The sequence below is a fragment of the Corticium candelabrum genome, chromosome 5 (genome assembly GCF_963422355.1).
Source record: "Corticium candelabrum chromosome 5, ooCorCand1.1, whole genome shotgun sequence".
Lineage (NCBI taxonomy): Eukaryota > Metazoa > Porifera > Homoscleromorpha > Homosclerophorida > Plakinidae > Corticium > Corticium candelabrum.
The window spans coordinates 1,645,589-1,660,255 of NC_085089.1; the positions used below are offsets into that span (position 1 = coordinate 1,645,589).

General features: G+C 41.6%; 1 protein-coding gene across 1 annotated transcript; it reads right to left on the reverse strand.

The window, feature by feature from the left end:
- Window positions 1–7,078: 7,078 nt before the first annotated feature.
- LOC134179251 (uncharacterized) lies at window positions 7,079–8,134 on the reverse strand. The gene is made up of 4 exons (XM_062646106.1): window positions 7,912–8,134; window positions 7,743–7,853; window positions 7,331–7,681; window positions 7,079–7,275 (listed from the first exon to the last, which is right to left on the reverse strand). Exons 1-4 carry the CDS (start codon window positions 8,132–8,134, stop codon window positions 7,079–7,081), a joined length of 882 nt encoding a protein of 293 aa, XP_062502090.1.
- Window positions 8,135–14,667: the final 6,533 nt, after the last annotated feature.

The window sequence follows — 14,667 nt, forward strand, 5'->3', positions numbered from 1 at the left end:
CGTTTTCAAAAAAGGCCACCGAAGCTGGGAAAGCAAAATTTTTGGAAACGAAATTTTGGGCTTGGTACACACGCTCTTTGCCCTGCGTGTGCACTGTTTTGACACGCACGGAGAACAATTTTGCTTCATCACGGTAGTGCACCTCTTTGACGCCTCATTGAGTAGAGCAGAGAGCTCGTCAATACTTTGCTTTGCAACCTTCATTCTGTTGTTTACAACTCGAAGTAAGATCGATTTTGCAAAAACTTTGTCGAACTCAGTTTTGTTGAATACCTTGAGATCTTGACTAGAATTTCTAAACAGAGCAAACAGCTGACGAATTCCCAGGTTTTGAAAATTTAAGCAATAAATGAAATAAGATTTATAGCACAACAGTAACAGCAACGCATTTCACACGCTATCAGCTCACGTTGGTCTTATCAGGAGGAAGGTATATGTTTTCACGGTTGCCGTTGACAGACGGCAAAGTACAACGAAACAGAGAGAGGCGACAAGAATCCTCATTGTATTCTTACATTAGACTTTTCTCTAACCTCAAAGACTTATTATCTGGAGAAAGCAAGTGCACGTGGTTTGTCTAGACAGGTTTGATTACTGTGGTGCGTGCGTGCGTGCGCGCGCGCCCGTGTGGTTACTAAACTACCGTATAAGATAAAACATTGGCGGGAATCTATATTGGCGGTTTGCTAAGAAATTGATGGACAAAGCATTTATATTGGCGAATTTTATTTTGACGGTCGGACATCGTTGTTTGATAACTAATATATGTCTTACAGTAAGTGGTCGCGGAGGAGTTTGTGTTTGTCAGCTGTGTTCGTGGCTCATATTTCCTTAATTAACTTACTGATCTCCAACTACCGCATAGCTATCTCTAGTGATGAAGAACTGCTGTGTCAGTGCAAAGAACTGGACACGCGTGAACGTGACAGTCCAGCTTCATCCATAGCCTCACGGTCTCATTCATAGGCACAAAAGACGCAGGGATTACCTACCATCTTGTGGCCTCGTCCGCGTGATGTACCGGCCCCACATCGCCAATGCCTGATCCACGTGATTAATTACGTCAACATATCCGGCGGCCAAAATAATGGTGACTTTTATATTGGCAGTCGCTGAAACATCCGCTAATCTTTCAAAATAAATTCCCCACCAATGATTCGTCTTATACGGTATCTAGTTTAACTTTAAAATTAGGTCAGTGAACAGATTCACGTTTGTGATTGATTAGGAAGACCACGGACAACCTCTTTCAATCTCCATTTTAGCGTGTTTTAGCAATGAAAAAGGCGTTGGATTGGGTAATTCTCTTGCAACCTGTCCTAGACTCTAGAAGCTCTGCAAGTCTGAGAGACCAGAAAATGGGTGTGGTGTTTTAGACCGAAGAACAAAAAGTCACAGCCAGTATAGATTGTAGTTGCAATTGCTCGTTGCCCTAGGCCCAAATACTCATCTGGAATGGTTGGAATGGTCAAATCAACCGCACCCCTGTACTTCCGAGTCACGAGAGACTGGTGACTATATAATTTTAGGATAGATGCATGGTTACTTGTTGGACTGCAAGCTTCATAGATTAGACGTAGTAATTGTTTTGTTGCTATAGGTCTTAGTGTGTTTTGTGTTGATGTTAACGTTGTTTTGTTTGTTGCCCCATGAGGGACTGCCGCTATTTATCTAAATATCTAGATGTTAGAGTGCAAGAGAAATATTATCTGTCATGCTTAACCAGATCAGTCTGGTTTGTAAGGTCTAACCGTGACTCAGAGGTGCATAGACCATCATGGCTGTCTAGACAGATGTATGCCTTTACGTAGGATCCGACTGGATCCTAGAAGCACTGTTTCTGTAAGTGCTGCAGGTTGTGATGACCTGGAATAAAATGTAATATGGTGTGCCATTGCTGCCAAAACATTTGCGCTGACATCTACATTTGCATTTGACATTCTCGTTTGCTTTCACGTTTGTGTTCGCCTTTGCTTTCGCGTTTGCTTTTCGCTAAGTTTACTAGTTAATTAATTAAGTATTTCGATATTGCACCTTCTTCTTTTAGATGCAATTAATTAATTAAGTTCCACTTGGTCATTACTGTGGAAACTGCATATAATTGTATAAACTGCATGCATGTTGATGTGTGGGTGTATTTACTTTGACTTAAGTAATTAATTCCCCATTCTACTGTAGCTGCATACATGTATGTGTTGTGCATGCATCTGTACCTAAAGGATAATTTCTACTAATAGATATCTCACTATGCACATACATGTATGTCTTCTAATTAGGCCTTCCTTGGGATTCACAGCTCAAAAATGTTGCTACAGAGTAGCTACAGTAACCAACTATTTGTCATTTCTCGTTATAGGAATGCATAAACCTGCTGCCAGGTGATTCACTTAAATATGCTATACTAAAAAGTTCTGAAAGTGTGAGCAAACTTAAAAAAAGATGTACGTCCTACTGTATAGTTTAAGCAGCAAAACAAACGCTAGTCGGAAGCACGCGAGTAGGAGGAACGATTTGTTGAACATACGTATAATATATATTATGGCTTACATATTTAGACTGTATTCAGGCAGACTGAGTGAAATCCCGCCCCTATTAGAATCTTTCCCACTTCTACTAGTCACATTAAATTCCTGGAAACATCCATTCACATGCTACGGACTACTTGCTTCTTTCCTTGACTCTGCTACTAGACGAGTCTTCAGCATCTACTTGTAGACAGCTCATGGTCAGCATAGATCTAGAATTAGTGGATATGTGTCATTGTATCACGTACGCTTCTCAAGAAATTGTCAGTTTTTGTTTCCTGCTGAGTAGCACATACTGTGAGGGTCCGAATGTTGATGGCGCAAGGACAGTGCGTGCAGGAGTGTTTCTGTCGTTATGTTTTTTTTACTGTATTGATGTGTTGTCGGTGCTGGAGATGGTTCTTCTGTTGCGTAACCGTAGTTGCCCACTGTTCACCATTGGCGACCTTCTAATTATAAGTCTGTGTTGGTCTCGGTTCTCCATGGGCTGCGGGTGATCTTTGGGCGTCAGTTACTACTTGTCAGCATTTACCTTTATTTTAGGAATGTGTGGATGAATCGCACACTGCCAATTTTCAAATGAGACACAGAGTTATCGGGTATGCTTTTACTTGTGTAGCTGTCTGTCTTTGTGTCTGTCTGATGTATATATATATATATATATGTTTGTTTATCTTTTTATTTGTTTGTTTGTTTGTCTGTTTATCTGTCTATTTGTCTGTTTTCCTGCTTGGCTGCCTGCCTGCACGTGTCTGCCTACCTGCATGTCTCTCTGTCTGTCTGTCTGTCTGTCTGTCTGTCTGTCTGACGGTCTGTCTGCCTACCTGCATGTCTGTCTGTTTGTCTGTCTGTCTGTCTGTTTGTCTGTCTGTCTGTCTGTTTGTCTGTCTGTCTGTCTGTTTGTCTGTCTGTCTGTCTGTTTGTCTGTCTGTCAATACATATATTTCTTATACAAGACATTATTACAGTCTACGCTAAAAATCAGCAAGTTCTAAGACAACTAGGACCCAAGAGGTCCCTAAATAGGACTAAGAGTCAAACAGTCTGTCTGTCTGTCTGTCTATCATTGCCTCTCACATGGTCAACTCATGACTTTTGCCTCCTTCTAATTTCTAGTTTAATATTTTGAAGTTGATTTTCTCACGCATGACTGCCGTGTCTAACTACAGCATATATTCCTATTCATTTTCACGGATGCTTCCAAATGCTCTACGGAAGCTATAGTACTCAATAAACCTCTGAACCTACGATTCTAGAATAATTTATCAAGAATCGCTGTTAGATTCTGTGGACTTATACTATTGCGACTTATCTATTTGCAGTGGTAGCCTGAAACTATCCATATCTTTGGAGCAGGAAGGGAATGGTTTGGTTTTCTTGTATTGTAATACACACACACACACACATACATACATACATACATGCATGCATACATACGTATACATACGTACATCATGCATGCATACATGCTGCCACCCACGCTTTCAGCATTGGGCATTGACTCCTTTCTGATGATAACTAACCTACGCATTACACTTTTTTTTGTAGCTGTATCGAAAAATGTTATCTGCTAAAATCAATAAACTTGCCAATGTTGCATGGGTCTGCCAACTTCGTCTATGGATCGTTTGCCTGGCTGGCTGCCTGCCTGCCTGCTTGTCTGTCTGTTTATCTGTTTGTGTGTCACTGCATGCGTGCCCTCTTCCTTACTCAACTTTTTTTTATTGTTCTGTTTTGACAGCCTGCAGCTGCCTGTTTTATCTACTTTTACGAATTTGCGGATTTAATACTACTAATAATATTGCTTAATTTATCATGACACGTAATTACATGCCTCTGTTTCGCATTTGATACAGCTTCTGCATCAGTTGAATCAAGGCAAACATATCCACTTCTGCTATGAAAACCATTTACAGACTAAGCGATTGGGTATGCAGTTGATATGGACGTGTGGGTGCACCACACGTCCACGTGGTCATGTTTAGCGTCTTGTGATGAGTTCATCTGTCATTGTGTTTGCCTCCTTGTTTGTGAGGATCGTGGCTATGTCTAGGTCTTTCTCCGTTTGGTTATCGGTCTGTATACCCATTCTTGTTATTATCTGTCTGTCTGTCTGTCTGTCTTTCTGTTTGTCTGTCTGTCTGTCTTTCTGTTTGTCTGTCTGTCTGGTCTATTTTGTGTTTGCTTTTGTTCTTTTTTAAAATTTTGTCTGTTTGTAATACTACCTCTAACAGTTTGATTTATTATGGTACATATGTATCTTTGGTTTGCGTTTGATGTAGATTCTACGTCAGTTCAATCAAGGCAAATGTGTCCACTGCTGCTCGATCTTGAAACCAGGCACAAGTGATTGGGTATGTGTTGTTTTGAACTTGTGTGGTTGTAATTTCTCGTTGTCTGTGTGTTTCTATGCCATTTTTGTTGAGCTATTTGTCTACCTGTTTCTTGGGATTGTAGCTGTGTATCTGTCTGCATGTGTATGTGTGGTCTGTGTGTGTTTGCCTGTCTGGCTGGCTGGCTGGGTGGTGCGATAGCTCAGTTGGTTAGAGAGTCACCTTATAGAGAGTGTTTACATCCGAGACCTTAAAGGGTCGCAAGTTCAAGTCACAGTGACGGCGAGCTATGGCATAATTTCCTTAAATTGTCGTGTTGGCGTGCAGATACAATCACACATGCAGAGGAATATTTCCTTTAATTAATTAACTAATAAACTTAGCGAAAAGCAAACTCGAAAGCAAACGCGAAATCAAACGCGAATGTCAAATGCAAATGCAAATGTCAGCGCAAATGTTTTGGCAGCAATGGCACGCCATGACGTATAAAAATGACTTTATCTCAGCAAAATTTGAATTCACGTACTTGCATAGGTATGACTGAGCACATGCCTTGTATAGATAACTAGAAACCTTTTCTTTTGGAGTGGTTTTAAAATCTCAGAAGTATTGTAGACTAATGTGTAGTTTAGGTCTATTTTATTTTTATCGTATTTTTAATAAGAATAATTAATTTAATTCAAAATGCTACGTAAGAAAAGAAACTACCGGGGCCAACTTGATATCAACAACATATTTTCTTAATTGCCGAGCGTAGCGAGGCTTCAAATCTGGGTCTCACAACAGAAATGGGCGTGGTCCTATATGGTCTCCATCGAGCTTTTGGTATAAGTGTGTGTGTGTGTGTGTGTGTGTGTGTGTGTGTGTGTGTGTGTGTGTGTGTATGTGTGTGTGTGTGTGTGTGTGTGTGTGTGTGTGTGTGTGTGTGTGTGTGTGTGTGTGTGTGTGTGTGTGTGTGTGTGTGTGTGTGTGTGTGTGTGTGTGTGTGTGTGTGTGTGTGTGTGTGTGTGTGTGTGTGTGTGTGTGTGTGTGTGTGTGTGTGTGTGTGTGTGTGTGTGTGTGTACACAAATCTCAAATTTCTCCTCCCCATGACCACGCTTCATGATAGGACCTACCTTAAAAATCGTTTCCGTGTCCGACTACAGATGAGTCTAACAATGATTCGTGCAAGTGACCAAACGGCGGAGAAAATGCTTCATAAAGTTCCGTCGCCCCATCCTTTTGTATTGTAGCTAGGGATTGTGTGTACTTGACAACAAAGAAACACCTTCAGGAGTTGAATGCCACCTACAGTCAACTATTCACACGTCCCATACTTACAGTATGATCAATCCTTTACTACACTGTACTGCATCTAACACTGTTGATAGTCAATGTTTGCTGATATCAATTTTTATGTCAGTAAATACCATACCACTGTCGTTACAACGGAACTGAGTGCATACCCAGACTGTACATTTCAATTGTCTCGATCACGATCGCAAAACGACGACTACCTATACCAGGCCTATATACGTAATCTAGACTACTAGGGAGTTTGCATGTTTACTTCCATGACAGCTAGAGTTTCAACAAATCTAGCGAGGATTCGGCAGACGGTCTGAAAACTTCGTTGGACGTGTTACTCACGAACGCGAGGCGCCTACGGATACCGCACAAATGGTTACTTAATTACCCGTATATCCTCAGTGGCATGTACGGTAGGTCACTGGTGGAACACACTTCGTAAATCAATTGCATCCGCAAAATCACAGATGAAGTCAGAGTAACAAACATAGTCTAGACGCAACAGCATGGGAGCGTACTAGACCCGTACAACGCCAGTTTGCAGCAAACTTTTCCGATAGAAGGAAGAATGCTCACTTAATAGCCTCTGTCCTAGCCGCGAAAAAGACTTCGTTCATGTTGTTTTCGCATGCGCGAATATAAATTATCTTGAAAACAGTATAATATATGCACACATGCTTACGTTGTCCGGAACTTAGAGCGGATTGAAGTTGCGTAGTGAAAGAAATCGTGTGGTGCCAGTCCAGTACTACTAAGATTCGACATAAGCACACAAATCTGGTGCCTAAACATATTAATAATAATAGGTATTGTCACAAAATCAGAATAGGTACCATATCATTGACAGCATGCATGTGCATTGCCTATATGGTAATGTAGAAATCTTAATACTATATCTCGTCCATGCAGCATGCATATGCCATCTGTCACAGTCACGTGTTGTAAATGACGTTCTCTGACTCACGTGCCGCAGTTCTTTCTAGCCGATCTGCTGATTCATAAAGTATATTCATCTTGTCTGCTCTAGAATCTTTTTGAGACGCAGTCGTTGAGAGATTTTCAGCCATCTGATGTTGCTGCAATGCACTTTCGCAATAGAGTGGATTCAACTGCAGATCGTCTGATGTTTCTATATCCATCCATTCCTCAAACAACCTGCAATCAGACTAACTATGAAGTCCTACTTTCAGATGCCTGTTGACTGCTCTCCGATTGCTTTAACCGACGGCGATAAAGTATGATTATCACAACAACCACCAATATGATGACAATAGCACCGGCTAAACCAGCTGCAATTGCTGCTATAGATACTGAACTACCCCCACTTTCAACTTTTAAAGGACTTGCAGAAGGTTTAGTTGCAGTAACAGATCTAGCTGTAGCAAAGGGTGTTGGAGTTTGTATGATCACGTTAGTTGTTTTCGAACTATCCGAATGACTTATGTTGTGGTGACCATCCAAGTAGCATATCTCTCCAAGAAAATTTGTAGGTGGACAATTACAGATATTGACATTCTTAGTAGTAGCTTGAGGTGCTATACACAAACAATAAGTTAAAGCAAATCTCACAGTGCATAAACAAACCAATTTAATTACCTGGAATACATGACCCATTATACCATTTCTTGCAATAACAACGATAACCCATACGAATGTTAGAAACACTAAAACATGCTGCATCTCCACATGATGAATGCTGACAATCGTCTGCAAACAAACATCAATACTACAACTGTGGTTTGAGTAGTAGAACACATGACCATACCAAAACGAGATTCAGACACCATTCTTGTGCTGTAGTAAAAAGTAGTAATAGCTGTGCTAGATAGTTTGCTTTCCTCACATGTCTTGCCCACAAGTTTTACACTAAAGCCAGTGCAGTTGGCAATTGCAATAGCAAATGCAGTTGACGGCGCACAGTTTCTAGCTTCGCCAATAAATTCTTCAGTACTATTACTACCACTGTATTTGTAAATCTGAAGTGACATGTCAGATGGTATAGTAAACCTAAAAGGTAGGGCAATGTCACGCCTGGTCCCAAAATTTAACTTCCACTCATAACACACAAAGTTAGTCCTAGGTCCAGATCCCTGATTGCCTTTAGTCGAATTAACCATTCCTCGCCATTGTTCATATGAAACTAAAGGTAGGTCATCTAAAGCAACCAATGCCAGATTACATGCAACAGTATATAATCGAGTAAACTTTATAACTATAGAAGGAGCAGTGAGCCTGTTTCAAAACACAGTGTTCAATTAAAGCTACAAGTACTCTCTACTGTCCTAATGTCTCAATATGTTTAAGATTTAGCTTTAATCAATAGTTGTGTAAAAGCAAAAAATTGTAAAGTCTGCCCAATGTCCCTCCATCTCCTGAATATAGCTCCCTCAACCACATCTATTATCGTTTGAGGTTATTATAGCATACATGCTATACATGTCCATTAATTTAGTGATAGACTCTTACTGTTTCTAGTCTCCATGAAACGGTCCTAGAAAGCATGTCACTTTACAGATCCTGAAATAGGGATTTCAAATCAATCCTGAAATAGGGATTTCAAATTGATTGGTCACTCAGAGCCATAGTTGCCATTTTCGTCAAATTTGTCATCTTAAATGGTCATGCACACAATCTTCTCATTTGGTTGGCTATTGGCCGATGATTGGCCGTTATTTCATGCTCTGCTTTACATGATGGATATTGCACAAACAGTGTGACTTTGTTTTGTTGCAAACGCTACACTGTATGTAAAATTTGCCTCAGCAGGCCATTGACATACCCACTCTATGTATCAGTAAAGTCTACATGACAAGTGACAAATGTGCCTAGCTGGTGTTGCATGGCTTAACCAATTGCCAAAGTCTAACTGATAACTGCTAAGAAAGACATGTAGCAATAAAAACATTAGTTCCGGTAATTAAAAGGTGGAATTTACTTGACAATAAAATATGGTATTTACTGAATAATGAGAACTTTTTAAAAGCCTGACCTTCAAAATCCCACTATATTCCCTCTGCAGGCAAGCTTGCACCCCCTCCCCCCCCACACACACACACACATTCAAATGACAGCATAAGTATTATTCCACTTCCAACTCCAAAGTCAAGATTACTAAACAATCATTATTAGCCTCAACTGCTGCAATTGCAGATAATCATTCCATGTGAGATGAAGCTCCTTTTGCTATTCCTACAGTAAAGGGCCACTGGTATTCATCACAGTGTGTAAAACTGAATTCAATTACAATTAGCACTTAACAGGGTTGAGGTAACACAAGCATGCATGCTATTATGTATGATAGCCCACCATGGTGCCAACCAGTAACCTCATTTCCTGGATACCAAACTGTTTTGGTAACACCCATCAACTTCTAATTATAGAATAATATGGAACCTCTAGGATAGTGCTATTGCTATACGGGTACAGTAAAGTTGAGAAAATTGTAGTCACTATTAATTAATTAATTGACAAGAAATATCCTGCAGCTGTGCAGAATAGCTAGAGCAGCAGCCTACTATACTTCACCAAAATAAATGCAACCGCAAAAAAACATAAACTAATCAATTACATCAATTCCAAATTCTTAGAACGAATTCAGTGCAATTTCAAAAACACAATAAGTGACCACAACAGTGCATAAATTAACATCATCACACAAGAATGTCACAACCAAGCACGACTACTCAATTTCTACCAACAAAATAGGCGAGAAATCGATAGAAATCGATACTCCCTGGATCACTCAACCAGTTGAGAAGAGTTTAGTCCCTTGCATAGCAACGACGTCATCACAGCTACGAGCTCGAGGAGTACACAACATCAACCCACCTGCGCATGTTCGTATCCGGAACACCACACACCGCCACAAATCACCAGACGCACGGTCTCCCAACAAGAACCAACCCGAGAAAAACGGCCGCAAGCAATGATCGAACTGCGAACGATTCGAACAGCGTCTGATATCAACAACAACAAAGCGACTCGGCAGAGATGAGCCATGCACTTACCTGACCACAACTAATTATCAAATACACCAGCCTGTTCGAAATTGACAAGCAATGGAGTTGCTAACGAGCGGAATGGTCGTAAAATCGCGTTAGAAATGATAGACTGGTGGTCGCCATTCGTTCGTCTTTCCGACAGACACATTACGACCACCACTTCCGTCACCACACATTCCATGTACACAACGCGTATTTGCAATTTCACGTGTCGTGGCACCCTGTGTTCACGCCTTTGCTTACCTTCAGTTGTTGTGAGACGATAAACGACGAGACTGACGAGACATGAGAACAATGGACCAACCGACCTCATACCCGTAGAGCTTCACACTGAAGAGTCTGCGTGTAAGTACAGCGGAATGGGACTGTTTTCCTATTCGTCCACGCCCTCGGCTTTAAGTTACAACTAATCGGATTATCAAACGTATCTGGTTACACTCGGACCCTCTCCAGGCGTCTAAAATGGCTGTGATGTATTAAGCCTGGTTGACAATATTGACGCCGACGTCGACGTCAACGCGGCATCGTGACGTCCAGGTGGACGTCGTATTGTGACCAACAACTAAGTGGCGCGGCGTCAATGCGACGTCAACGCGGCGTCATGACGTCGGAATAGAGCAAAGTTCTATTCCAGCGTCAAAAACCGAAAGTGGTCAGCGTCAAATGTAACCACGTGGGCATTTTTAGCGAATTAGCAGAGCTCTAAGCATCCCGGATTTAGTTTCCCCGCTAGAATGGAAGAAACATTGATTGAGGCTGTGAGGCAGCAGACTGCCATTTGGCAGATAACTTCCCGCTCCTACAGAGACATTAGAGTTAAGGAGAATGCATGGAAGGAAGTTGCCAGGGAATTGGACATCTCAGTTGAGCTGGCAATGAAGAAGTGGAAGTCTCTCAGAGACAGATTTGTAAGGGAGCTGAAAAAAACCACGCACCGTGTCTCTGGTGACAGTGGACCACCAACTACTTCCTCGTGGAAGTATTTTGAGATTTTGATGTTCCTGGCTGACACGATAAAGCACCAACAGTGAGTCAATCTAGACCACATCCATCTGCTGTTCTTTCCACATATATAAGTTGGCTTATAACCTGGCTGCAGCTTGATGCCTTTTGTCTATGCCCTCTGCTTGCCTTTCTGTCCGTCTGTCTATGAATCTGGTTGTTTCTGTTTCTGTGTGTCAATGTGCTTCCCTGCATGGGCATGTATATGTCTGCTGTCTGTCACTGTGTTTATCTAGAGGTGTGTCTATCTGTCTGTATGTCTGCCTTTCTAGTTTCTGCCTTTCCAGTTGCTATTTGGCAATTTTCGTATCTAAGATGTAGGTGTCTAGATAACTGTGTAGAATAATATATGATTGCCGGAATCAAATTCTAGGACTGACACAAACTTTTCTTTGGCAACATATGGAGAGGTCGGGACATGTCTTTCAGAGACAGATGACCAAAGGTAATGATAATAATAACAACAAAACAACAACAATAATAATACACACAACATATATTTTTGAACTGATTTGCACTACGTCCATACTGCTACATATGCAATTAGACACTAAGCACTGAAACTAGAGTGTTTGTGCTAGCAACATCTGCTATAAATGCAATAAGATACTAATAAGGGTATTAGAGAAAACTATTTTGTAAGCAAAGAAAGTTACTAATGAGTTTGTGAACTAGGCAGCTAGTGGCCACAGATTGCTCGATGCCTCCTTCATATTTGTATTTGTTGTGTATCCTCTCAAGCACATGACAGCAGATCTAATAAGAGCATAGCAGATTCTGGAGCGAAGCCAGTTTGACTGTCATGTTGTATGTGGAATGAAGCGTTTCACCTAACATTGATGCAAAATGCTTCAAGAACGTGTGTGTTTGTAAGCAGCTTACTGCATCGTCCTGTGCATGAGAATACTATAGGTGTAAAAGACGCATGCTCTATCTGTCGAATTCATTCTTCATATTTTCCGTGCTGGCTCACTTGCCAGGTTGGTGGGCGCCCAGATGGGGGTAAAGACTCCACTTGCCCATCATGAAGGGGCATGACGACACATAATAAATAATAATAACAACAACAATAATTACAGTAGGAAACAAGAATAAAACTACCGCATCTGCTCGGATGCGGTCATACAATTGGCACGTTAAACTGTTTGTTGATGGCCCTATTCAGCAAACTGGCCTGGGAATAATGGATCAAATCACGCCATACCTATGTAAGTCTGAAATGCACGTCTCTGATTAGTTAGAGTGCGCGTGCACTTGTGCAAGTATGTCTGATTTTGACAAAGCGAAGAACCTATTGATCGGGGCCGTAGATGCCGTTTTATCGCTTGCCGATCAAGCGAAACAAGAATCTTCGCGAGAACCGTGCAGCTCCTCAGCGATCAGACGTCCAAGCTTTGCTACCTTCGGATCGGGAAGAAGCGCTGAAACACCTACACGTGAAGAAGCAATTAGTCAAGGTGCAAGCGCTAGCATGGAAGAGCACCGACGTCTTTTTGGCTACCGTCCGGCAAAGGGTAAAGGCAAGAGGAGCAAGAACGTTCGTGGTGCCCGACGTAGGCCCTCATTTCATTTCATTGTTCTTCAAGCCACAGAGTTCAAGCCACACGTACACACCTACAGCTATTTAGACAATCTCATTTCATTTCATTGTTCTACAGAACCAGCACAGAGAGTCAATGCAAATTATTTCATTCTGTGACGTACGTTGTCGACATTACTAATAACCATTTACACAACAGTCGCGATTGTATCACTTCGTCCTACTTCTCATTGACGGAAATTGCGAAATATTGTCACACGTCACATCGGCGTTTCGGAAGGGGTTCATAAGCAGCCTGCTCATCCTACAAAATCAATTTCATATGAGTTGCAGAGCGACATTGCGAGAATAGAATGAGGATTCTTGTCGTCTCTTTCTGTTTCGTTGTACTTTGCCATTTGTCAACGGCAACAGTGAGAAGATTTACTTTTCCTCCTGATACGATAAAAAGTGAAATGATAGCGTGTGAAATTAATGCTTTAATTGCTGTTACTGTTGTGCTAAATCCTATTCGTTTATTGCTTAGAATATCGGGATCTGGGACGTGCTCACGTGTTGGCTCTGGTTCAAAACTCTAGTCAAGATATCAACACATTCAACGAAACTCAATTCGCCAAAGTTTTAGCAAAAGCGACTCTAGTTCGAGCTGCAAGCAACAAAACGAAGGCTGCCAATCAAAGTGTTAACAATCTCTGGGCTCTACTCAATGCGACGTCAAAGAGCTGCAATACCACAATAGAGCAAAGATGTCCTCAGTGCGTGAAGCTATACTGCATACGCAGGGCAAAGAGTGTCTGTCCCAAGCCAACCGTAGCTGCACTAATAGCCAAGATGAGCTTTGACAAAGCCGTCGATACCGTAAAGTCTGAGGTACTTGATCCAACTGGAGACTTCTTGGGTGACGTGCTGGGCACTGTATACGACGATATTGATGACATTATCGGTGACGCTTTCCAAACGATCGATGATTTCCTTACCGATACTCTTCTTGGTGGTTTCGACGATGTCATTCATGACTTGGGCGACATCATTCCAGACCTGGACGATATCATACCGGACTTGGGAGATATTATTCCAGATCTAGACGATATCATACCTGATTTGGGCGACATCGGCGATCGTATTCCTGACATTCCGATTCCAAAAATTCTGATTCCAAAATTGTCGATTCCAAAAATTTCGATTCCAAAAATTTCGATTCCAAAAATTCCGATCCCAAAAATTTCGATTCCAAAAATTTCGATTCCGAAAATCCCCAGCTTCGGTGGCCTCTTTGGAAAACGCGAGACGGGATGTTGACAATCCGACTTTACTGGATCAATTGACTTCTGCACGCGCCATCTTTCGTCGAAGCACTACAAATTCTCAGAGGCAACCGACTTGTGATGAGCTGCAGGCTAAACCGCCGAAAGCTTGCGAGAGGTACATTTTCCGTCCCGAATGCAGAACGTCCTGCAATATATCTTACGGTAAGTCTTGAGTTATCTTCATTCGCGTCTATAGTAGTGACTGTCTACACATGTACGCATGTTGTTTTTGCTGTCGTGCAGCTTGTCCCCAGCTTCACACTCTGTTGAAGCAGCTCACGGTCGCTGTGTCTTCTTACAATTACCAAAGACGAGCACTTAACAAAACAATCGAAATGTTTCAACAAGCGTCCGCTTTGTATCTTCAACGACTGACAGAAATAAACAAAGAGTTTTGTTGGGGGTTGGATCTTAGCTCCCACTATCACACGGTACCCAAACCGTCGAGACCATGGTACAACATTACACAGGTTAGATATATACAGTCATTGTTTACTCTGCATGTTTGCGACTTTTATCTTTAGATACATAACTTGTGTCGTTGTAGATTTGGTTTTTATACAACACCAAGACTAAAGAGATTGCAGAAATGACAGTTAGCGTCGACATGGGCTCTCATCAAAAACGTTATCAAGGTGACGTCAAATTGACTGACGGATTCGGGTCCAAGT